This window comes from Penicillium antarcticum, assembly GCF_028974205.1.
Source record: "Penicillium antarcticum strain IBT 31339 chromosome Unknown utg000003l_segment0_segment0, whole genome shotgun sequence".
NCBI lineage: Eukaryota > Fungi > Ascomycota > Eurotiomycetes > Eurotiales > Aspergillaceae > Penicillium > Penicillium antarcticum.
Window position 1 is genome coordinate 2,895,892 of NW_026695301.1, and position 24,810 is coordinate 2,920,701.

The window sequence follows — 24,810 nt, forward strand, 5'->3', positions numbered from 1 at the left end:
GAATTTGATGATCGGGCCTTGGCACGGCATGACATATAGAGCAGACATCATGACTTGTAGAGCGTTCATCCGGGAATTATCCGTAATATGTCCTCAATAAGTGGTCAATTCTTTATTATAAGCAATTTTAAGATCTGACTGGTCATTCGCCACCACAAAATCCAGTCAATTCCAAGAGGAGGATGACAAGTATCTTTGACAGCTTCTACTATATTAGGCCTAGCGCGTCCCCGTGACCATCCCCTGCCCTCTCTCACTGGGCAGTTGTATAGTTCAATTGTATAGACAGAAGAAAGTCGAAATGTCTTGTTTTGGACAAAAAGTGTCCATATGAAGTGCCTCGAGTGTCCTCCATGATAGATGGAACCCATTTGCATCACGCAGCAGAGGATGTCATCAGTCCCACGCTATTCTTAATCTCTTTCGTAATGGTGGACTTGAGGCCGGAATTGATACCGGCCTCAAAGTATTATAAGAATCTGCTCCTCACCCGCCCAAATCCTTGAGTTTCTGTTCTCTCTATCATCCTCACAAGTCTCCTGACTTCTTTTTCCTCTTTTTTTTTCTCATTTTTCTTACTCCCCGGGTTCTTGACTTGGTCTTTGACCTTCATCTACCTTCAATCTACCCTACCTCACTGTCCTACACCAACCATCAAGACATCTTGTCTCATACCTTGAACATTGATACAGTTCATCATGACTCGTACTCAAGTGCCCTATCCCTCCCCTGCTACCCTGAAGCGGTTCCCTCACATCCATGATGACCCTTCAAGCATCTCCCACTCCCTAGACCCCTTCACCATCACCACCAAGACAGGATTCCTGCCCTATGAGACTGCCCCTACAGAGCTCCCGGAGGCGTTCAGTGCTCTGCTGTCTCTCGTCAACCGCCTTCCTGTCGTCAGACTCGATGGTAAGCCCGGTCTGCTGGCTACCTACGAGCTTGGCCCTGCTGTCAAGGCCGAGCTCACTGACCTGACTGATGAGGTTGAGAAGCTTGTTCTCCCTGATGGCTCACCTGATCGTTTCACTGTTGCTGCTGTCTTCCGTGACTATACCTTCCTCGCTTCGTCTTACCTTCTTGAGCCTTGCTGGGAGCACTGGAACAAGGACCCTGAGGGTGGTTACGGTCTTGGCCGTGATATCCTCCCTATGGCTGTTGCCCGTCCTTTGTATCGCTGTGCGGAGCTGTAAGTTCTATCTTTCTCACATTCTTATCCTCTCACCATCCCATCGTCTCATACTTCCATTATATTATGACATTGCCTAACTCTATCCCAGTTTGGACCTGCCACCTTTCATGTCCTATGCCGCCTCTTATGCTCTCTTCAACTACACCGTCGCTGACCCTGCCAAGGGGTTGAGCGAGTACTCCAACCTCCGCCTCATCCGCTCTTTTGAAAGGGGCCTTGACCCAAAGAGCTCCGAAGCAGGCTTCATCCTCACTCACGTGGACATGGTCAAGGAGACCGGCCCCTTGATTGCCGGTGCTCTGAAGGTCGTCGACACTCTTGAGCAGCATGGTTCTCGCCAGGAGATCAACGACGGATTCCGTGAGATCTTGAAGTCAATGGAGAAGATTGAGACCTCCATGGAAGGTATGCCACCAACCCCGTGCCCAAACAAAGAAACCAAAAACTCACATATATAGACATGTGGGGAAACTCCAAGCCATCTGAATACCTCTCCTTCCGTGTCTTCATCTTCGGAATCACCAATCAATCAATGTTCCCCAACGGCGTGATTTACGAAGGCTGCGAAGACGACAAGCCCCTCTTCTTCCGGGGCGAAAGCGGTGCCAACGACAGTATCGTAAGTAGCAGATCTCCAACCCCCAATCCAACCCAAATCCAATCTAACCATTCCCCATAGATTCCCCTACTTGACCACCTCTGCCAAATCCCAATGCCCTCAACCCCCCTCACAAAAATTCTCCACGAATTCCGCGCGTACCGCCCCCTCCCCCATCGCGAATTTCTCACCTACATTCGCGAAAAGTCCGAGGAAATCGGCGTCCAGGATTATGCAGTGCAGGATTCCGAGACGGCAGTGCTATTCCTCCGCACATTGAACCACGTTCGCAGTTTCCGCTGGAGACATTGGCTCTTTGCGCGTGAGTATATTATTCGTCGCACGCCGCATCCTACTGCCACTGGTGGTTCTCCTATTGTCACTGTGAGTTCCCCCCTCCCTACCCAACAGAAGATGAGAAGAGGCTTCCAGAGAATGCTCTTGTTGCATGCCCTATTCTCTTTCCGTTCATGAGGACTTCTGGCTAATTTGTTCGAAAAGTGGCTTCCAAACCAACTCTCCGCTGTCATGGATCTCATGGTTAAGATCTATGATACCCATCTCGCGCCTAAGGAAGGTGTGACTGTTGTTGCGAATGGTGGACAGGATTTGATTGCCTCGCACCGGAAGCAGGTTGAGCCTATGATGGAGGTTGTTCGGGACCAGAGGGAAAAGTTGGCTAAAGAGGTTGAGAAGTGGTGTCAGGAGCGGGGAGTTTAGATCTTTCTTCTTCGGTTCTGGGGGGTTTCTGTTCTTTTGCCAGTTTGCATTTCTAGATTGCGAATTTGATCCTGGGTTTTATGCTTGTTCAGACATATCTATGTTTTGTCGTCTGTTTCTAGCTGTTATCTTTTCTCGTGTAACAATTTTATTTCACAGAAACCCATATCTTGATCTACATCCAGTCCCGATTCAAGCCGATGCATGACGGGATTCTACACGTAGGGTAGCTATCTCCCCGCTTTGAGCTCTAGTTGGCATATTCTGAGTGATTCTACTGGTAAACGAGAATGAAGATCTGCTGATTTGTGATTCTGGCAATTTGACTTCGATTTCTGCATCAGCTGATCCAATATCAGGGGTCTGTGCCAGTTCAGTCTTGACCGCATGTTCTTTTCCGAGGTGGTTGCGGAATCCAAGATTCCTGCACTATGTTCTTTGTACCTGATTGGGGGGGGGGGGGGGGGGGTTTCAAGTGGGTGCTAATCTCAATTTGTGAAGTAGACTCTACAGAAAAGATTATTTGACTGTATGTAAATACCCAGAGTGAAGAGTATCTATCGCTTTGGTGGATGCTCTGTGCGAAGCCGCAGGTATATAAGCAACGTATCGGCGGCATAAAGCTGGAGCAGTAATTGCTCGTGGCTCATATGACCTAGAGAGGTCTTGGCACAGATAGAAAGCGAATAAGAAATGCTTCTCTGTTTCACAGCAGTGGTTCGTATACTCCTACTTCTCTTTGCTCCTCGAGGTCCTCCAAAGTTCTTGAGTATGTGTTAGCAACGTAGAACAGCTTGATATACAGCCAGTCTTTGTCTAGAGCCACATGCTCAACAGTTGGTGGAAGTGGATGCCGCTGGGTGAAAGGCGATTCACCCATTCGAAGAAGTCAACAACCAGGGGAATCCTCTCGGAAAGAGCCTTCGGTAGACAGGAAACACCGTAGAAATATGTGATACCCCAAAGGAGCCATGAAAGCCAAACAATCATATTTGAAGCGGTACTTCGATCTCAACCATAACGATGGGGCATGGCCTGTGGTCTTCCAATGATACGAATAAGGATAGTAAGATATGGTGAGAATAACGGTACGGATAACCGCTAGATCACAGGCCACACACCTTGATATTGCATGTCTGTTTGTCCCTGCATAGGAACTCTGCATTCATTTAGCATATCCAGTCCACCTGTGAAACCAATGCTGTATTAATCCACGACAAATGTAGTCCATGGTTCACTTTCTCCTGCCCACATCTCTCTCGTCTGCATACATCTCGCGTCTGCGCACTTTTCTTATCGGCGCACTTTTCTCTTTACGCAGCATTTCTGTCTACACCAAGGACATTGATACCACAAAAAGAATGGATGCAAAGGATTATGTATCACTAGGGGAACCGGCCCCCTATGCAAAGAACGCAGTACCTATCGACGGACACGCTCAAGACTCACGACAAGAAAACGCCACAATGCATCATCATCATCACTCAAAACATACCCTTCATCAAAACATTATCCATATTACATCCCACATCCAGCATCCCTCAGCCCTCACTCCCACACACACACCTAAGCGTCTCAGACATAACAAACCCTTCTCAATCCGCCACAGGTCACTCCAACACCGGGTTGAATTGCCCCACTAACAATCGAATCAATCGTTCTTGTCGTGGAGAGCTCTCCAGGAGCGAATAACCAAGCATACCAATTTCACAGCCAAGAGCAGCAGGGAACACAGACGAAAGCGAGTACAGCACCAGCACGTCACAGGTCATCCCACAATTCCATCGACAGAGCTTCTCAGTCACAGACTGCCAGCAACCAGTACCGACAAGAAAAAGCCCATCCAAGATCTCCGATGCATTCATCTTGGCATTCCCCTCAGCTGCGTCAACCACCCCGCACTCAATTCACAACAGCAACGATGATCATCCAACAATGATAACAGGCCACCCAGTTCCTCACCACAACATGAATACAACACGAGTACTACCGACAAGACCCCTTCTCACTAGAATACCCCGAATCAAGCCACTTCCCCGCACCAGTCGCAGTAGGTGAAGACGAACTGCCGCGAGTGGAATGCGTGTCACACGCATACCCGACGAGGACAGTTTTCTCTTGTACGGAGTGGCCGCGTTGGCCGTAGGCTTGGCAGGGATCAATGGAGTGTTGAAAGTAGAGACATTTGCAGACGGAGTAGCGTTCAACGACTTTGTAGCACATTTTGATAGCTGGTTCTTGATGATGTGTCGGTATGTTGCCGACGGGATGCGGCCGAGGTGAATCAAATTGGATTGGATTGGTGTTTGGTTGAGATGGTTGGTTTGAACTGGACTCAATGAGTCCAATGGGATATGACGATGCGCGTGAGTCGGGGTATATATTAGACAATGACGAGAAAGAAAAAAGGAATAAGGAATGAGAAAGGACGTAGAGAAGAAAGCACAGAGGAAAAGGGAAAGAGACAGTCAAGCACCAGACAAGACAAGATCAGAGACTCGATAGGGAACGACTGGCACTCGGAAAGACCGAAGAACAAACCAAGGTACATGGGGGTAGGATATAAAGAAGCGAATAACAGGGTCGAGAGAAACGAGTAGATCCCAAACCGGAATAGAACAATACAAGAGAAAAGAGAGTCTCAGCCCTACGGCCCTAGGCCCCAGGCAGAAAGGAAACGGGCCCTGAATCAGAAGGTCGGCTTAGGTGGCTGCCGATCGTCCAGTGACTCTCCTCTACCCTGCACTATGGGCCCCTCATCCGCTTTACCATACATCAATACATACAATCATCCACATGAGAATGTATAAATAACAATCGAGACTCATACTCAGCTGCACTCCCCCAGAAACTCAAACGAGAGCCTCCCTCACCGGGCTAGACATGCCCCGCCGATCACCTGCAGGAGGGCGGAGGAGCCGCAAAGACGGTGAGAAGAGCGAGGAAGGAGGGGACTCTGTGAGTGCCCTGTGCCCATGAGTCAATCCACTAGAATGTTCTGGGAATTAGCTCGGTGGAGAATAGATGGGGAATAGATGTGGTTGGTTAGGGCAAGCTTGGCTGATGGATCGGGCGTCCAGTATCTCAGCCTCTGACTTCAACGGAAGTGTGCACAGCCGGAGTTACACTGCCACCGTAGATTGTGTTTATGTTTGTGTTGATACTCCGCTGGCTGACACCGCTGGATCTGTGTCGGTGACATAGTCAAGTTGGTAATGGTCTTTCTTTTTTTTTTTTGCTTTGGTTTGGCGGTGGGTTTGTGGGTTGATCTTGTGGAGTCGATTAGGCTCCCGCATTTCAGTGTTGGTGACGCTAGCCCTACAATGATACACTGCACTGTTACTGGGATCATGTCTGGGGATTAGGTGCCGGGTACGTTTAATGCTAGCATGTGTAGACAGCAATGGTTCAATGGAGGTGGCAAACAGTAGGACGACCAATAGGTTTAGTTCTAGTTCTATGGTATGGTAGCGAAAGGGTACAGGATATCCAGTGTAGACTGTCATGTCACACTGTCAGGTATGCAGACTGCGTACACATGCATACCGGTACCGTCACAAGCCAAAGCCGTAGGGCTGAGACAAGTGGAGACAGGACGACACGGGGTACTATTCTATTCTGATCCATGGTATTCCGTCATAGTCTACAGTATACGTCGATGCAAGTAGAAAATGAGAGTCTATCCCAAGGATTAGAGGCGTAAGACGGTCCTGATAACGGAATGATATCGTACACAAGAGCCTCAAGGGCGAGAACAAGTGGGGGAGTAGCATGAGTCCCCATCCAAAATGAACAAAAACTCCGATTTTCAAAAGCCGCCCATCTTCGTCTCTTCAGCTTTCACGCCCAGCTGAACAAGCTAAACAGACCCTAAAGCACCGTGACTCAACCCACGTGCCAAACCAGACCGCAACAAGCGCAGAACATCCTCGCCCCTTGCTGATTCAGGCAATCCAACACGCCAGTCCCAGCCGCGATCACCAACTGCAGACATGTCGCTCGGACGAGGGACAAGAACGCCCGATCCACTCATCGAAGCAGGTCCGGAACCGGATCCCGAGCCTGAGCGTGTACGTGCTGAATCGAGCATGCCGTTGCCCATTAGAGAGAAAGTTGACGCGTTGAAATTAGTGACGGATTTTTGAAACAGTGCGCGCGGGGAGGGCGGTGCGCGGGAGGGGTCGGTGGATGATGCTGCTAGGAGGGTTGAGCGGAAACATTCTTCGCATTGGGCGTAGACACGTGGTGTGACTGTTTCCAGGTCTTCGATTGCGGAGAGGATTGTGAATTGTTGGGAGACTGTTAAGACGGAGGTTGGTTCTGTTTTGGTTAGTTTCAATGCTGATAAGTGCTAGTCATGGTGGGAACTTACGGCTCACGAATACTAGGGCTTCGCCGAGTAGTGCTAGCAGCCCGTCGACTTGGACGGCCGAGTCACGGTCTGGGTCGTAGAGGCCTCCGTAGATGTTATCGGCTGCACTGCCGATGACGGCGGCGAGGGCTTGAGCTGCGGCGCGACGTCGAGCTAGGGGCTTGTAGCGTGGTCGCTCGCCTTCTTTCAACTCGGATTCCTCATCGCGGATCTCGTAGAACCGGCGTAGAGTTGCGTAACCACTGAGATAGAACTGGAGGATACGAGCTGCTTCCTCGTCAATCTCGGCAATTGAAGACAAGCATGCCTTTGGTTCTTTCATCATGGATCGGAGGTATGAGTCCAGGTCTGCCGTCGCAGGGTATGCGCGTGACTGGACCAAACTGTATGAAATCAAAAGGTCGACGACGGACTTCACCTTGCGGCGGCTCTGAGCACGGGCGTAGCACACGAGAGCAAGACCGAAGTTTTCAGACTTTGATGTTAGCATGTCACCGAATCGCTCGGAAACTCTGCGTCCCTGTTCCTCCAAGTCAAGATCCGAGCATAGAACAACCAACTTGTCCAACTGATCGGAGTTCTCCAACGGGAGCTTATCAACTATCTCAGAAACAGCCTTCTTCATCTGGTTGGTATCATTAAGTCGGCTTAATACCTCGAGAGCTAACTCCCATCCTTCACGGCTGCTAGTTTCATTTTGAATAACAGGAATGTCATACAGTCCAAAAGCATAGTCACGGAGGATATCGTCCTTGCGCAGATGACGGGATGGAGCCTTGTTATCCTGACCATAGGAAAGAACCATCAAGTCATTCTCTGACAGACCGGGGAACCTCGTCTGTCCCTGGTGAGATTCAAACCACAGCCCTTGGCTGGCAATTTCTGCCACGGTGGCAGCAATGCAAAGAGACCATCTCTGAAGTAATTCCAGAACACCCTGTACATTGCCCTCGAAGACAGATGCGAGACCGACTTCCACACTGCTCAGAGAGTTGGGTTGGAAACGGCTACCAGATTCGCTGGTGGCGTTGCTGGAAGCCAATGCGAGACGATTGATGTAAGCTTCCCGGTAGTTGATGGTGACAGCACGGGTCTGCTTCACTTTGGGTCCACGCGAGCGCAGGAAATCGTTACCGGATGTGGTAGGATCGAATTCCATGTCTGCACCGTCGTCATCCTCACCATCCCACCAGGCGGTCAATGCGATAGTAGCCTCCACCCAGTCCTGGGAGTGAGCCTTGATGGCCGCGGGGTCACCGAGAAGGATTCGGTAGATGGATCTCAAGCTCTGGTAGATAGACCAGGGGATACGACTTTCGGCCATGCGAGCGGATTGAGTGAATGACATGGGTTTCTGGTTCAGGTTATTCAATCCGAAGTTGATGGCTTGGAATCGGTTGTCCGGGACTGGTACGATGGACTCGTCTTTCTCCTCACCCTCTGCAAATTCTTCCAGTTCGGTGATAGATGTCACGATCCGTTTCCGATATGTAGCCCACTCTGCACCATCGACGTTCCAGTTGTCCAACTTTGTCCCGGGGCAAGATTCAAGGATGAGAAGAGCCCTGTTGACCTCGCGCTGGATGTTCTGCAGCTGCGCGCCGCGGTATCCAGGCTGTGGTAGTCCATCCTCCATTGCTGAGCGGGCATAGTTGAAGTCCGCAGAGCGAAGAACCTTGGCAGCTTCGTCCAAATGACCACGCAGCACTGACGCAGTAATGATATCCCAGAAGTTTGACGAGGCAGTCGGGTTTGGTTCCACATATTTCAATTCCTGCAGGCCCTTCGTTTGCGGCGCATGGTTCTCATTAAGCCACTCAAGCAAAATCTGAGGGTAAGGCTTGGGGCTGCTGGATCGTGCCAAAGCTTGTACCATGCCAAGACCCATGTTGGAGGGAGATTCACGGGCAGGTTGGTTTATCTGAAGGAGCAATGAAGCAATGAAGCTTGCTTTGACCAGGTTAGGAGCTTGCTCTCCGGGTCCAATGCCGGACTGCGCATTGTATGGCCGACTAATTCCACTGCGATCAGCAGACGCCTGCCAGGTTGTTGCCAATTCTTGCGAGATAGCAGCCAACACAGCATCGAAATCCACATGTCTTTCTTCTGCGGCCTTCATCTCATCGGCAAGCTTGCCGAGGATATCCTCCGTGGCGAGAATCATGTCGCTCGGCTCTTTGACAGCAGGCATACGGGTCCGGGAAGCTAGGTTGTGCAGAATTGATGGCATGGCGGATGCCTTCTTCGGAGAGAGCTTGGCTTTGCGGGGTGACTGATTAGTCCAGTGTTCGTCAAGCTTTGGTCGCTTGGCGTCACTGGGATTCGAGTAGATGGGTTTGCGCTGGGGAGCAGGAGCGGGAGCGGGAGCAGGTTGCGGTTTTCCGAACATCGACGTGAAGCTAAAAGGCTTTTGCTGAGGCTGAGAAGTCAGGTCCATTTCCTCCTCAGCTTCCTCAACCTCCTCTTCCACTTCATCCTCGAGCTCTGGCTCCATGTCTTGGTTCTCCTCCTGGTAGTCGCTCATTTGTGACGACGCAAATCCATTGGAGTGGCCAAAGTTCATCGAGTCACCAAATGCGGTTCCATTTGTTGCGATACTGTAGCGGAGATTCGACGCGGTAGTTGGTTTGGTCGAGGGTTGGTTTCGGGGCATGGCATAATCGGTCGAGCCAAACGAGGAGCCGAAAATGCTATCATTTGTGTTGATGTTTCCGGACTTGGTAAAGACAGAGTTGGAGAATTGGTTCGTGGAGAAGGAGTGCTCATTTCGTGAAAACGCCATGCGCGAGCCACCTTCAGTCGATGTTGGCAGCCCTTGCGGTGTGAATGACTTCGCGCTGGATGGCGGCGGGCCAGCAGGAGTTGTCGACACGTTACTCCATAAGCTGCGAGAGCGATCTTTCTCTGGGGTCTCTGGGGGACTGGATTCGTAGGGTACTTGGAAGGACATTGTGACGGATATCACAATGGAGAAGAACGGGTAGGAAGCATCAGAGAAAGTAATTGGGCCGCAATACTCTGAGATTGGGAGAGAATTGCAGTTAATCAAAGGGAGTTTTGCACAGTTATTGAAGGGTGGATAATGTTTTCAGTATGAACAGAGCTCCCTCGTCTCCGAGTTGGCGTGTTTTCACTTGACTTGACTTTCTGCATCGACGCGACGGCGAAAGTTCTCAGGCAGCAAGGCATACATCATGTGATTGCCAGTCACGTGAGAGAACCTGGTACTATCACGTGTGGTAGAAGTCACGTTACAAAGTCACGGATAGCATCACGTGGGTGACATTGGCAGTGCATGGGGGCCAAACCCTCATTGGATCGGGGCACTGCCAGACAAGGCTCAGCTCGAAGTGCCCGAGACGATCTCAAGACGTAGCAGCCTTGGCGAGGCTGAATCAGGAGACAGCTTGTTTTATATAATGGAGCGACCCTCCACATGGACACATAGTCAACTACAGACAAACCACCACCATGTCTATAATATCCGCCCAATACTTCGTCAAACAGAGCCTCTTCCGGAACCACTACACAGTGACGCTCGCCGGCGATAGACACCTCTACCATGTCCAGAACTCCAAGCTCACACCGGGCAAGCCCGATTTAGCCTTCCACAAAAGTACCGATGCCAACGGGCCCATCGCGGGGATTGTCAAATTCCGACACTTCTCCAACGATGCAGAGATCGGCCTTGGCGACCCAAAACACGGAGCCAAGCAAGTTTTGCACAGAGAGGGATTTCTTAAGAAAGCCCATTGGTTCCGTGTGGCGCTTAAAGACGGTGCTCAGACTTTCACTTGGAAACGCACCCACTCTCTTGGCCGTGGGTCTGAATGCTATAAACTGGTGGAAGGGAGTAGTCAGGCTGTTGTGGCCATTTTCTCTGCAGGTTCTTTAATGAAGCGGAACGGGAATCTTGAGATTTATGCACCGTTGGGTGAGGAGTTTTATATGATGGTGCTTATTACTGGGATTGCACTGATTGAAAAGTCGAGGCGGCAGAGGGCTGCAAGTGCAGCAGGAGGAGGGGGAGGTGGAGGTGGAGGAGGTGGAGGGTGTTGAGTGTTTTGTTATGTTTAAGCTTACGAAGAAACGAGATAATGCAACTGCCTGGAGGTTATATTGTGGAGAACTGTACTCGATCGATTCAAGACACAAATCTCGGGGAGTCCGAGGGCCCCGAAACCCCCGAGGCAGTGCAGAGACATGTTTCACACTAGACAAGCCTTTTTTCCACGTTTGATCGACAGGGTTCTCTTATGTAATCCTATACAATATCCTGTTGCCTAAGAGAACAAAACTTTAGCCTCATCTTCTTTACTTCAATTTTAACTATGGCCGATTGACATGGCACTCCGACGACCACATCGGAAATCCCGTCACGGCTGTGTGGAATGCAAGCGACGACGAGTAAAGGTAACATCATCACATTGTTACCCCGAAAAAAAATCACTCATTCCCTCATAGTGCGATGAGACCCGGCCCTCATGTTCCAATTGCGCCAAGCGCCACGCAGAATGTGAATATGAGTCGTCAACCTCTCTTCTCTGGGCAAATGAAGAAGCCTCACGCTCTCGCGCCTCCGGGTCAGAAAGTGGCCATCAGGAACTGGGGACATCCCCCACCTCAACAGGAACCGACTCACTCGGCCTCCTCAGCCATCTCAGCAATGCATCATCAATCCCCAGCCCAGCGCTGAACATCCACGATCTAGAGCTGATGATGCAGTGGTGCAACACAACATACCACACGCTCTCCCGCAACGAGCACACCGATCCTGTCTGGCGCAACATCGTCCCAGAAGAGGCTCTCTCCCACCCTTTTCTAATGCACGGCATTCTCGCCGTCTCAGCTCTCCACCTCGCCAGGACAGGGCCGGACCAATCCAATCGAGCCTCGTATCTCAACCGCGCAGTAGCCCACCAGAATCAAGCGCTAGCACTGTTCCGCGAGCTCCTAGGCGATGTCAACGAAAACAATGCGAAAGCGATGTTCGCCTTCGCTGGCATAGTCGTCATCTATACGTTCGGGTTCCCGCATACACCTGACGCACAAGATGCATGGGCCTGCGTCGACGATCTATACCAAGTTCTCATCCTAACCCGGGGCGTGCAACAGGTTATCTACGCGCCACGCGATTATAGGGATTTCCTCCGAGACAGTAATTTTGGACCCATTCTGCAGGTGGATGAAGTCCGCGGCGTAATTCCCGATGAAGCGAATACGGCGTTGCGCAGACTATACGAAGCCAATGATGCCTGTGCGGGTGCCGATCAGGAGGTTTACCGGTTGGCCATTGAGAATCTCGAGGAGATGCTTAGTTGGGTTTATGGCGGGATAAGGGCCAATACGATTGCCGGGCGCTGGGCGATCCGCTTGCCGGGGAGATTTATGGAATGTTTACGCGAGCGAGAACCCTTGGCTCTCGTCATGTTGGCGCATTATGGCGTGCTTTTGACTTATTTGCAGCATCGTTGGTGTTTTGATGAATGGTGTGTGAGAGTTGCTAAGGCTGTGTGGGCGATTTTGGATGACCAGTGGAGACCGCTGGTGCTTTGGGCTATGAAGGAGACTCTTGGTGTTGATTTTCTCGAGCGGCTTTGATTTTTACATATACCCATGCGGCAATTCAATTACCGAGACTAAATTAACCTGAAACACCAAACAAACTCCTTTACCCAGATTCAGTTAAACCATAACACATAACACCATTTTCAACTTTCAACCCACCCATCCGAACAACGGCCCGTCCCCGTCCAAGAAGGTAATTAACCTCGCTAGGATGAACAACTACAAAAATAACCATAAGCACAAACATCAAAAGCCCATCGAAAACATAAATAAACGCCTCATGGCTCATAATATACCCGTACGTCCCCTGGATATACTCAACAACACGAACAACAGAACGAATAAGCACAAGAATACTGGACGCATGCAACGCCCACATATGCTTACGCCAGGGGAATTGATTTGCAATACTTTTCGCAGCAGCATCAGCCCGCATCCGCATTTGGAAGACCAATGCGCTAATTAGGAAGAAGCCAAAGAAGATGATCTGAACGAAGAGACCGCCGATGATGACGTTTTGGCCTGTTGATGTTGAGCTTGAAGAGCCTGTGACCATGATGCCAGCACCTTACCAAACACAAAATTAGCAATTGAACACGGACATCAAAATAAAATAACCTGGAATAGGTTACTCGTAGAGAAGAGATCATACCAGAAGCCTGCATCAAGAAACTAAACACATCGCCCGCGACGAATATCTTCGTCATCCACGAGACACGTACGAGTGCCAATTTTTCTCCTTGGACCATTCTCACTATCCGGCCGAGCTCCATATAGATGCTCGCTGCAAAGAGGGCTGGTGCTATGAGTAGGAGCGTGCTTTGCATAACGTAGGGTCCCAGTGTCCAATTTGGGGATTGGTGGGCTGACATTGCGCGGCCGATGTAGCCTATGAGCTCGACTATTTTATGTTAGTATTTAAATCTATAAGCAGGGAATAGAATTGGGAGGATGACTTACAGTATCCGCCGATCACTAGCGGGATGAAGAACCATGTTCGTGTTCGGATGAGGTGGAATGTGTGGAGGAGGGTTATTACTGCGAAGAGGATGACGAATATCACGGCTGCTGCCATTGAGGGGTTGTATGTATAGGCAACCCAGCCACTTTCGGAGGAGACCATTTTGTTGGGGTTGTGTTGGTCGTTCTCGGATGGTGTGTTGGCGTGGAGTATGCTCGAGTCAATGGAGGTTCGGAGAGTTGGATGAATTGAATGTAATCAGAAACTAGAACTGACTTGTAAAGACTTATATACCCATTTCATTCAGATTTTTCCTGGATATAAAAAGATTGGGCACATGCAATGACTGGAACGTGTACTGTTCGTACACTCGTATCTATGTCCCAATTTGGTTAGTATGTGATCCACTAGTCCGTATATGGAACTAAGTACGAGGATACGAATCTATATTTTCTTTTCTCTTTCAATGTACGCGTCCCATTCAAATTTTCAAGCGGATTTCTGGATTTGAGTGTCTCGATCAGCCCCCTATTGTAATATTAGGGGCCTGGGAATGCTGGGATCGGATGCTTGTCTACTTTACGGCTAGACCCTGAAACGCAGGTACCTCGGCAGTCTGCAGGGTCCTCATTGGTGGCTGTTAACTATATCTCCCAAGGACAATTCATCGAAGTATTCACATTCAAAATTCATATCAACAAGCTACAGCGAATATACATATATAAACCATCAACATCATATTCACAACTTCGCTTGTTCCCCATTCTCCAAAACAAACCGAAACCTCGCCTTTCCCTCATGCATATCCCCCAAAGCCCGATTAACATCCCTCATAGCCCTCCTCTCAACCCAAGGCAAAACCCCCTTCTCAGCCGCCAAAACCAACATATCCCTCACATCCCCAGGCGACCCAATATTTGACCCGGTAACTTTGACCCCCTTCGAAATAAGCGACCAAGCCATAAGCGGCGGCAAAGCCTCCTCAGGAGCCCCAACCTGCACAAAAACCCCATCCCGTTTAAGCAACCGCAAATAGCCCGCAAAGGGCATATCATGCGCAGAAACGGTACATAACAACACATCCATCTTCCGCGACCATTTCTTCTCCCATCCCTTCTCTTCGCCAGTCGCGATGAACCCATCAGCCCCCAGTCCAGCCGCATCACCCTTCTTAGAACTCGATCTCGAAATCCCAATGACAGAATCCGCACCGAGCGCCTTCCCAAACTGAATACCCAGATGCCCCAACCCCCCAATTCCGATGATACCAACCGTCTTCCCGGGTCCAATACCATATTTCTTCAATGGCGCGTACACTGTTACGCCGGCACATAACAACGGCGCGGCGAGGTGACTAGGCAATGAATCTGGAATTCGAAAAACGAAATGTGCAGGGCCGCGCCATGAATCGCTGAAGCCGCCGTAGGATTTGCTTCTGTTGGAGTCGAGATAGCGCCCGTTATATGTACCTGTCATGCGTGCACAATAACTTTCTTGGCCGTCGGCGCACGCCTCGCAGTCGGGTTTTAGGCATGAGCTGCTTTGGGCTCCTATTCCGACTCGTTCGCCAATTTTGATATCCCTTATACTTGGGTTTGTTGGGTGGTTTGGGACTTGGTGTCCGATGCGTCGGACTAGGCCGATTATTTCGTGGCCTGCTACGCAAGGATAGTCTGTTGGGCCCCAGCCTGAGTTTAGGGTGTGGATGTCTGTTCCACAGATTCCGCAGTGGGTTATGTCTACTTCGATGTCGGTTGCTTCGAAGGGTTTGGGTGTGTAGGTTGTGTAGGTTAGGGGTGTGTTTGCTGAGGTTGAGACCCAGCCTTTGAATGTTTCGGTCATGCCGGGTGGTTGTGGATTCAGGTAAGTGATAATTGAGTAGGCAAGAGCTTGGTAGGTTTATGGTATAGAAAAAGGAGTTGTAAAGATTAAGAGCAGGGTTTACGGGACGGTTAACGTGAGGGTTGCATGCGGAGACAAAAAGTTACCGAGGTTGAGCTTAACTCCGACTCCACTAATTGAAAATATGTACATCGGGGTATCATTACCGGGCTACGCCCATCAGATCATCGAGCTCGTCAGTTGTGAGAGTACTTCGTCGCCGGTTTGCTGGCCGAGCTTTTTCTGGACGACTCCTCTTTCTTGATTCGCGCTCTTTGCGTTCATTTTGAGCTGCGCGTGCTTCGTCTTCTACCGCGGCTAGCTTTTGGGGAACGCTCATTTGTGATTCATTGGGGGGCTATACGAAATTAGTCCTGGGGATCTCCAGAAGGGATTTTGGTGCATACCTGATGGGTGTCCTTTGTTTCGGTCTTTCGTCTTGAGGATCTCTGCGTCACGGACGACTCGGGTTTGTATGCTTTGATCGGTAAGGTGTCATCTTCCGGGGCTGACACAGCTGGTGAGCCTTGTAGACCTGGTGTGAAGGAGACCTTTCGGGGACGCTTTGTCATGGCGTTGTCACTCCGCTCTCTTAAAGCTCGGTCTGGTCGCTCGGGTACTTTGCGGATCTTGGACCTGGTCTTTGGTGGTTGGGCCATTTCGGGCTCTGGTGCTTTCTCGGATTCACTGTCCTCTTCGTCCTGGTCTTCCAAAATTGTTGGGATAGGGTTGGACTCTTGCATACTGTCGTCGGTCGAATTAATGCTAAGATCGAGGTTCATGCCGCGCTTCAATTCTTCTGCCCGGATAGAGTCTCCTCCATCTGCAAGGCGACGCTGCCAGCCGCCCATCATAGTAACTGCTTGTTTCCAGCGGCTTTCCATCTTGACCCAGCCTTCCCGCAGTCTCTTAATCTCCTCATCTCTCGTCTCAACTTCTTCCAGAGGCACGAAAGAGGGGTTGGTAAGGAGTGTCCGTAGATGATCCAATACAGTCTCCATATGAGTAGACAACTCTTCGCAAGAAGTTGGAAGCGAAGTAACGGGCCCCGACTTGTTCGGTCCCACACTTGCAGCCATACTTGCCTGCTCATACTCACTCTTCCCATGCTCAGGCTGTGGAATCCCTTGTAGATCCTTCAAAGTGTGAACAGTGCTCCGGGCAAGCTCAATCAATGTATCATTCTCATCGCTGAGATTCTGGCACAGCTCCGTCAAAAAGTCAGTCGTTTCCTGCTTCAAGCTGTATCCGGGATCATTAACTCGATCTCCACCGCTAGCTCCAAGTCGCGATCGATCGGCTGCAGGATTGATGTTGATTGTGGTGACGGTCAAGCCGTCGCGCTTTCCCCGCCGTCTCTCGTCCAGATGCGATTTCAGCTTCTGCATTTCCAGATCCCGTTTGCGGATATCGTTAGCGCATTGCGCGCGCACTTGCTGGACCGTACTCTTCATGCGCTGGACCTGTTCTTTGAATCCTCGGATCGTAGCTTCGGCACTGGAAAGGTTGGATTTGAGCGATCGTTCTTGCGCCTCTGCGAGTGCTACTGAGCGGGTCAATTCTGCGGATTTTGTTTTGAGTTTTCCCTAAAGACATGCGTTAGCACTGTAGTCGGTATCCAAGAAAAGGGGTATGCGCATACAATCTCCATCGTTTGCTCCGCCTCGGTCGCCTGCAACGTGCGAATAGTAGTTGATAAGCTCTCGCGGTGCTCAGCTTCGCGCTAGAATATGTCAGTCAGCGTATAATTGCATGGAGCGCAATACACGCACGTCTCTCCTTAGCACGAGGTCATTCACCAGGTTGATCACCCGGGCCATGGTACCATCCGTCCCTCCGTCCTCATTTTCAGGATCGGCAAAGTCAATAGGCCGACCGCCTTTCAGCAGGCCCCGAGCCAGCAAGATATTGTTGACATAGGTCGAGGCAGCCTCCAAATTGTGCTCCATTTCGGCGTCGGAGCATCTGTTGCTGTGATGATACCGAATGGGGAAGGAAGTAAACACGGCAGGTACGGGAAGCGCGGTGGACCAGGTGTGCAACTGGTATTCTGCCAGATTCATGCCAGATTTCGAAGGCAGAAATCTTGGCCAATCAACGTCTAGCTAAGCCTTGAAAATTCCAAGATAATTGTCTCACAGATAGTATCCAGATGTGCAAAGGTTTGACTGAAAGATTCAGTACGTCCTGTCATTATTAGGCGTAGTACATGCATATGGTGCGTGCGGCTGAAATAAAGTGCGTGTGCATGAGGCTCAAGCCAATCTCCTTTCCGCTAACTTCCGCTTTGTCTATTTATCTCACTCCGCCCCACAGCCTCACTACATCCTTCTCCGTCAATCTTCCTAATGACTACAGGAAACCGCATAGGGCGCGGGCCCAGCTCAAATAGCATTGACCAAGAGAAGGTTGACTCTCTAAAACGCACCGGCCAGAAGGCATTCCAGGCTGGTAACTTCCAAAGCGCGCTCGAGTCCTTCACCCAGGTACGCCCTAGCTTGCTTACTTCACCGAACTAGCCGATGACACTTCAATTAGGCTTTGGCTGAGAAGAAAGACGACATTGGCTTGCTTGATAATCGTTGCGCCACATATGGAAAGTTGAAACAGTACAGCCTGGCTCGCAATGATGCGAGAGCTATGGTAAAACTGGCACCGACTGACGAACGTGTAAGATCCACAAGGGCATCTACAGGATAAATCGTATGCTAAAAGACACAGGGTTATCTTCGTTTGGGACAGGTCTTGATTCGAGATGGGAGCCCTGAAAAGGCTCGTGCAATTTATGAATATGCCCTGCAGAAGCTCCCGGAGGATAATCGAAGCCGTGAGGTACGTTTGCTTCGCAATCCACATGACATACCACCGAGTCATGTTTTCTTTTTGCCAAACCTGCTAACTGACTGAGGCTCTGAACCAACTGCTTAAGAAGGTGCAAGACCACCTTGCTGGAGGTAACCGACGGGATCCATTCACAGTGCTGCCACTAGAGCTTGCAGAATGGACTCTGAGGAGCCTATCATTCAAGGAGAGGGTGTAAGTGTCCGTCCATCATTTACCGTTCACCAACTCATGTCATACAGAGGAATTTTACGTGTCTGCAAAGGATGGAACCACTTTCTAAAGGGAATTCCGAGCCTTTGGATGGACGTGGATCTGACTGGTGCAAAAAAACGCGTTCCCTGGACATCAATTAGAAATTATATACACCAATCCAAGGTGACGCTCACCCATGCGAACATTCACAATATTGTGCCAGCTGCTACGCCAAAAGTCCTCGACATGCTGAGCCGATGCCCTCGCTTGGAACATCTCGAGCTGCACGCTCAACACGATAATCCTGCAGAGTTTTATGCCAAAATCAGAAATTTCAAACGCCTGAAGACCCTGGTCTGCCAAGTTAAGATCTCGCATGCTTGTGTGGGAGGAATCTTGTCAGGTCTTCCACTGCTCGAGAAGGCGAAGTTTAATGATATTTGGGAGACCAGACAGGATAGTACCGAAACCTGGCCAGAGCATCTCCCGAACTTGAAAAGCCTCACTATTGGCTCTTCCTACCGTCACCCCAACAATCATCTTGTCCCATTCATGCACACGAGTGTGATTCCTAGATTGGGCTCGGTGAGTCTATTTTTTCATCCCTTGATGTTATCGCCTGTGCTTATTAGATCTCAGACCACACAGCCCACTTATCCCAATCTGGAAGAACTTGAAATTGCGTGGAATCCACCCAGCTCGGCCTCATTTAAATTCATTACCCTGCAGCCTGGGGAAACTCTACCTCCGATTCGGAGGCTGACACTTCTAGGCGCTCAAATTCAGCCTAACTTTTACGCTACGCTTCCCGAATCCATTGAGTCTCTGCGTTGCTACGCAGGCTCAGTCGAGCATTGGGCTCCGGGCCTACAACTTATGATGGACGAGTCTCCGAAAAAATTCCCCAACTTGGAAGATTTGATATTCGAAAGTGTGCCATGGATCAACAAGAACAATTTATACCTCTTCTTATGGGACTCCCAAGCGCCTATTAAAGCCCTTCACATAAACTACTGCCACAACATCAACGCCGAGGATTTTATCACTATCTTTATCGACGACAGCGCGCACGTCAACACACGAATTCGCAAGATAACCAACCTGGGTATCGCCGGCATGGCAGGTATAGATGACGCTCGTGTCAAACACATCTGCACAAAACTTCTAGATCTGAAAATTCTCGAACTATCCGAGACAAGGATCACTGGATGTACCATTCGCATGTTGGCAGATGCCAAGAATGATGATTCTTCCATGGCGAAGCTTACCGGGGTAATTATCAAGCGCTGCGATGACGTTGATAATGATGCGATTGAATATGGACGCGAGAAGGGTCTTTTGATATTGACGTGATAAATGCGATATTAACGATTTTTGGCTTGTGAGATTAATCTTCTTATTAGTTGGATCTAGATTATGCGATGATTATACTGATTATACCGTGATCAATCAGATTATTAGTATTTCATGGACACGGTCATGTGGGAATCAAATTGACAATTGATAATTTGCCTGGTACTCCATAGCGATCTTTACAATGCATGACTCGTGATACTAGTGTGCGTATGTAGATGCGTAATCAGAACCCGTGAGATTAACTAGTTCAGAAGTTAGGGTTTGTCTAGTAGTAAGCTATAAAAATCTCACAAAAATCCTGTATGATGCTGGTTCCTAGGCACACTGATCTTTCATCGCCTTTAGCTGTTATTTCACAGGACGAAAAAAGTCGTCTTCCATAGTAGAGCGCAATAACAAACGAGCTTCGGACAGATCCAGAAATAGAACCAAAAAGAAAAAAGACAATGACGACCTGAGTCGAGAGCCGGACCCTTACGACGCCGCGGGATAGCTTTGATTTTACCAAACGCGGCAGTGATCTGTATGAAATAGGATGCTACACCTGCTAAGCGCCAAAGATCACTTTTTGATGTGAATCCCTCCTTTTAAAAAGAAAGTTCCGTTCTCCGTAGTAATGGAATGTTCGAGTACAAAGTGAGTATCTGAGTAGAAGATTAAAAGCTTGTCTTTGCATTTGCATAAACAGTGTAGTATGCAGTGCCACTATTACGTGAAATTCTACAAGCGATTTTATCGTTTCACATCTTCGCCAATTTTCTAAACATCAATATGCAAACAGGGGTGAGCGGACTTAGGGTTACGGATTATGGCTGTATACAGTAACTCCGCCTACCGCCGCAGCGTTGTGAGATACAAAGTTACCCCGAAGCCGGGATGACACTTGTTCGCGCCACAAGGCTACCAAAACCATCCGTCGGCACAAACTTATCCCGACCATCTGTATATCGTCATGATTTTCCCGTTTTCCCCGTATTCACTTAGCAGCCTACATCTCATTATACCAACCTTATTTAAATAATTTTACCCTGATTCAAACAACATGCGAGTCCTCTTACTCGGAGCAACCGGTAATCTAGGCTCCCGCCTACTATCAGCCCTCATCAAAAGAGGCCACACAGTCTCAGTCTTTGTTCGAAATCCATCAAAACTAGCACCAGGCGTTGAAGACAAGCTTTCCAGTATCGAGTGCGGCGACGCAACAAAGAGTGACGAAATCAAAGAAGCCGCACTCCGCACCAAGTGCGATGCTATTGTCAACTCGGCTGGACTTGCATCCGTCTCGCCGTGGGGTCGAAGTAACCTGCCTGAGGTCGTTGAGGCGGTTCTTCGCGCTGCGGAGGAGATCGGACGTGAGCGTGGGCATCCTTTAAGGGTTTGGTTGCTTGCTGGTCAGGGGATTTTGGATATTCCTACTCAGAAGTATATGCTTGTGGATTAGTATGTGATTTCTTCATTGATATGATGCTCTACAGTTACCATAGCTACCTAAATTATTGGAAGGTCCGAAGAATTGGCTAACAAGATGATTAGTATTCACATCTTCCCTGAACACAGGTTGACATGGAAGAAAGTTCAGGCCGTGTCGCGCGAGGCTGTTGCTTGGTCTGTCCTTTGCCCTGGAATAATGAACCCCTCGAGTCCGGTCACATATCCACTTGCAGAAGCTGCGTCTGCAGAAAATTTGTTAGTCTCTGCTCGTGTGCCACCTGAATGGTCGCTCAAGTTTCTTGGTGTTCCGTTGATTGGAGGTTATTTGAATCTCTTGAGCCAGGCGTTGAGTTATGGACCGACGACGCTTGAGGATAATGCTGATCTCATTGCGAGTGACCTGTTAGAGGGAATGGATAGCCCGTGGGTCTATCAAAAGGTTGGCGTTAAGGAGCGGAAGAAGTGATAGTGTACGAGGGCCGCAAATCCAAATTTGTTTAATAATGGTCTCCAAATTGAATTCATGCTCCTGCGGGCTTGTCCTATTGTATATGTTCTTACTTTGCTGTGCTTTAAAATCACTTTCTTCACCTCTTTCGCCAGGCTTAGATACTGAACGTGAAATGCTTATTTGTAGTATTCCGATCCGGCTATCTAGAGAGCCTCGCCCCAAGGGACAAAGATAAATGAATCTACGGTGAACTTCAGATCTAGGACAAATGATGTGAAAGAAACTCAAATTGCTATTGGATAGGCATATCACATACTCCAGCCCCAGACTCACCTCGGGGTTCTGGAACGAGTGAATTTTACTCTCTGATCCACTTCACTCTTCTCAAAATCAAGTCTCAATATCTCTCCAATTCTGACTATATACGTGCCGTGAAGACAGAAGGCAGTCTATACGTCAGTGGATCAGACGAGGGTAAGTGGCATCCAGCTCCATCATGCCGGCTATACTCGGTATAGTAACAAAATGGGTGCGAAGTGGGAAGTTGAACTGCCTCTTGGCCTCAATCCACTGGATCATTCCCGGCTCGTTCTTGAGATACAACAGTGAGAAGAGGATCCGGCTTGGACGGGAAAGAGATGGAAGGTTTGCCAAAATATTGAGGATGATCGTGGGACAAACGATACATAAGATTATATCGCAGTAAAGACCATACAATATACGACCATACGCTAGCTTTGAGCTATACATGATATAGGATGATGTACCATGGCAGGACGACCGACGTCTATACACGATCTACGCGACTAGCAACAAGACGAACCGGAACCAGACTTAGTAAAAAGCACTTTTATCGACGGCATGCTTCCTAGATAAATACTACGATGTGGTAGATTAGCTTTGAGTAAATTGCAGCATGCATCTTCTCAGTTTCTTAGTAGCTTTATTTGAGTACGAAGTAGCTGTTTATATTCTCTAACCCCTGTTCAGCAAAAGTTGCTCCAACAACAAGGCGAAATATAAAATCAGTCAGCAGGAATGGCATCTGTCACTTTCCCACCAATTGCCCCGCATTGTATGATCATCAAGAACATTCCCATGAGTTGTCTTATGGGCGACGGTATGCTAATAGAACTCTAGAGATGTCATGATACCTGAGCAGTGAAAATGCGAACATTGAAAGATAAATTATAGTATTGGTTCATATAACACTTTTGTGAGGCCTACTATATGAACTAGCATCATTGGTCTAGTGGTAGAATTCGTCGTTGCCATCGACGAGGCCCGTGTTCGATTCACGGATGATGCACATTTCTTTTTGGTTTTTCCCCCACCTTTCCTGATTTTTTTTGAAGCTTTCAACTTCTTTTGATATTTCTGCTATGTTTCACTGCGAAATTCATGGACATGGTTAAATTTAATTGGCTCGCTATGTGTCCGAAATAACATTTCAAGGTCACAACTGGGTTCATAAGGTCATCGATTTTGAAGCTAGTATGTCTGCACTGTAATCGCTAATTTTTGGCAAAAAAGGGTCGTCTCTTGCTCTATTCGTAAGATGAGAATAGACGCGCTGGGGGTCGAAAGATTTATCGTGGCTTCCTCCAACTTATCTAGATGTGCCTGTTGCAGTCGGAAAGACAATCAATTTCCCGTGTGGAGATGACTGGGTCTCAATTCTGGGCTTAAACTTGGAGCGAAGCCTGTACATGTTGTTTTACTGATTCAGATCTCCAAGGAGAACTAGATAAGCTGACAGAGGCTCTTTGGAGGATTTCAAAAAGATAGGGGTAACAGCCCCGAATCTTTCAGGTTGAAATTGCGTCATAAGAAACCCTCAGCTGCATATATCGCCTTAATGCCTCATTGAGGACTTTACAATTATGAAGAATGTATAAACTACTTTCAAAACTACCCGTGAGATCCAGTGGCTTAAAGCGAATAAAGTCGTCGTTAGTAAGATGATTTATACTAAGTTATTTAAGAAGATGTATACGTTATACAAAAGCAATTACTTACCGTAAAATAGCACTTGGACCCTACCTCCACTCATTTTGACTTGATGAGGACTCATATCGTAATTACGTTACATCAGCTTTATGTAGTAAAATGTAAGATGCTTCGATGTATTATGCAGCGCCCTAGTCGAGATAAAGTACCCTAGCCCTTATTCACCGACCATCTTATACATCGCAGAGCCATAATAAGGAAGTCTATCTTACTTTGGAGCCATAAGCAAATGAGGAACGTGGTTTACAGCGTTTAGCGTGTGACCTACTAAGAATAACTCAATTTTACTACGAGGCATCAAAACAAATCGAAGTATCTAGGACTGATCTTTGCCTTCTTGCTAAACATGTATAGGTAACAAGTCTGCGATATAAGATCTTATAAGGCTTGGAGAGTCCAAACATCGAAGACGTCTTTGCCTTGAACTCGAGGCAGACCTGGCCGCATTGCTCATTTGGCCCTGAATAAGTTCCAACGTCGTTACATCAACATCAAGGGTTAATTCAAACAAGTGCTGGATGTTCATGAGGTCTTGAAATCTTCTTGAAGCCACCCTAAGATTTTGTCTTGAACTTTTTATTGCAGACTGATATTGTATAGAGATTTAGTTGATGAGGTAGCAGCGCTGACAACGGCCATCACAGAAGGAGTAGTGTTAGAGAAAGATTTCTCAAGATGATAGACTCTCTATCTAGCGAAGGGGCCCTTGATAGACTCCCTTTAACAATGAGATATAGAAGAGCAAAGGAGGACTGATAAAGGATCCATGCTAGACTATGTGAGTCTTCTTTCGAGTGGGTGCATACACCATGGTTGGCGCCTACAACTTCCTTTGATCAAAACTCTCTACTAGAGTGATCAAGAATGGAAGTTAGCTAAGTAATCAATTCTGTATTGATAATTGATTGATATGGATATAATTTGCACCGAGAGCCTTTGGCCTTATATAGATGCCAAACATCGGGCCCAAGGTTCGGGCTCGTATAATCTCTTGAAGAGATGACTGACTGGCTATCTTTGGCCCCTCCGGAGACATCCGGCGACCCGTTGAATGTTCCGGCCTACGAACGCAAATCCGCTCGTGGTCCCTGCACAAGGCTACTAGTGCGATGACAGTTATTGGCCTGAAATAGATTTATAATCACCAAATTGTATTATTCTTGATCTAACAGGGTCAAGAGTATTAAGCCGATACGTGCAGACATCAGATTGGTAGGCCTCGAGCAGCGGG

The 24,810-nt window shown here is 48.6% G+C and overlaps 8 protein-coding genes across 8 annotated transcripts; 4 read left to right on the plus strand and 4 right to left on the minus strand.

Annotated features, from left to right (window-relative positions):
• Window positions 1-698: 698 nt before the first annotated feature.
• N7508_003800 (indoleamine 2,3-dioxygenase family protein) lies at window positions 699-2,513 on the plus strand (the record flags this gene model as incomplete). Its single annotated transcript, XM_058461866.1, has 5 exons — window positions 699-1,192; window positions 1,284-1,600; window positions 1,654-1,814; window positions 1,875-2,177; window positions 2,295-2,513. The coding sequence occupies 5 exons, from the start codon at window positions 699-701 to the stop codon at window positions 2,511-2,513; spliced, it is 1,494 nt and encodes a 497-aa protein (XP_058322443.1).
• A 3,859-nt stretch (window positions 2,514-6,372) lies between these two features.
• On the minus strand, window positions 6,373-9,835 carry N7508_003801 (putative nuclear pore complex subunit Nup85; the record flags this gene model as incomplete). Its single annotated transcript, XM_058461867.1, has 2 exons — window positions 6,373-6,833; window positions 6,886-9,835. 2 exons carry the CDS (start codon window positions 9,833-9,835, stop codon window positions 6,373-6,375), a joined length of 3,411 nt encoding a protein of 1,136 aa, XP_058322444.1.
• A 521-nt stretch (window positions 9,836-10,356) lies between these two features.
• N7508_003802 (Zn(II)2Cys6 transcription factor domain-containing protein) lies at window positions 10,357-12,486 on the plus strand (the record flags this gene model as incomplete). The annotated part of the gene is made up of 2 exons (XM_058461868.1): window positions 10,357-10,839; window positions 11,350-12,486. 2 exons carry the CDS (start codon window positions 10,357-10,359, stop codon window positions 12,484-12,486), a joined length of 1,620 nt encoding a protein of 539 aa, XP_058322445.1.
• Window positions 12,487-12,556: 70 nt separating this feature from the next.
• Window positions 12,557-13,576, minus strand: N7508_003803 (RTA1 domain-containing protein; the record flags this gene model as incomplete). The annotated part of the gene is made up of 3 exons (XM_058461869.1): window positions 12,557-13,020; window positions 13,106-13,354; window positions 13,414-13,576. 3 exons carry the CDS (start codon window positions 13,574-13,576, stop codon window positions 12,557-12,559), a joined length of 876 nt encoding a protein of 291 aa, XP_058322446.1.
• A 579-nt stretch (window positions 13,577-14,155) lies between these two features.
• Window positions 14,156-15,256, minus strand: N7508_003804 (NAD(P)-dependent alcohol dehydrogenase; the record flags this gene model as incomplete). The annotated part of the gene is made up of 1 exon (XM_058461870.1): window positions 14,156-15,256. The coding sequence occupies one exon, from the start codon at window positions 15,254-15,256 to the stop codon at window positions 14,156-14,158; it is 1,101 nt and encodes a 366-aa protein (XP_058322447.1).
• Window positions 15,257-15,458: 202 nt separating this feature from the next.
• N7508_003805 (uncharacterized protein) lies at window positions 15,459-17,244 on the minus strand (the record flags this gene model as incomplete). Its single annotated transcript, XM_058461871.1, has 4 exons — window positions 15,459-15,653; window positions 15,703-16,881; window positions 16,938-17,018; window positions 17,068-17,244. The coding sequence occupies 4 exons, from the start codon at window positions 17,242-17,244 to the stop codon at window positions 15,459-15,461; spliced, it is 1,632 nt and encodes a 543-aa protein (XP_058322448.1).
• A 399-nt stretch (window positions 17,245-17,643) lies between these two features.
• N7508_003806 (Leucine Rich Repeat domain protein) lies at window positions 17,644-19,684 on the plus strand (the record flags this gene model as incomplete). The annotated part of the gene is made up of 6 exons (XM_058461872.1): window positions 17,644-17,781; window positions 17,834-17,965; window positions 18,017-18,127; window positions 18,204-18,331; window positions 18,379-18,916; window positions 18,971-19,684. 6 exons carry the CDS (start codon window positions 17,644-17,646, stop codon window positions 19,682-19,684), a joined length of 1,761 nt encoding a protein of 586 aa, XP_058322449.1.
• A 1,045-nt stretch (window positions 19,685-20,729) lies between these two features.
• N7508_003807 (NAD(P)-dependent oxidoreductase) lies at window positions 20,730-21,584 on the plus strand (the record flags this gene model as incomplete). The annotated part of the gene is made up of 2 exons (XM_058461873.1): window positions 20,730-21,127; window positions 21,221-21,584. 2 exons carry the CDS (start codon window positions 20,730-20,732, stop codon window positions 21,582-21,584), a joined length of 762 nt encoding a protein of 253 aa, XP_058322450.1.
• Window positions 21,585-24,810: the final 3,226 nt, after the last annotated feature.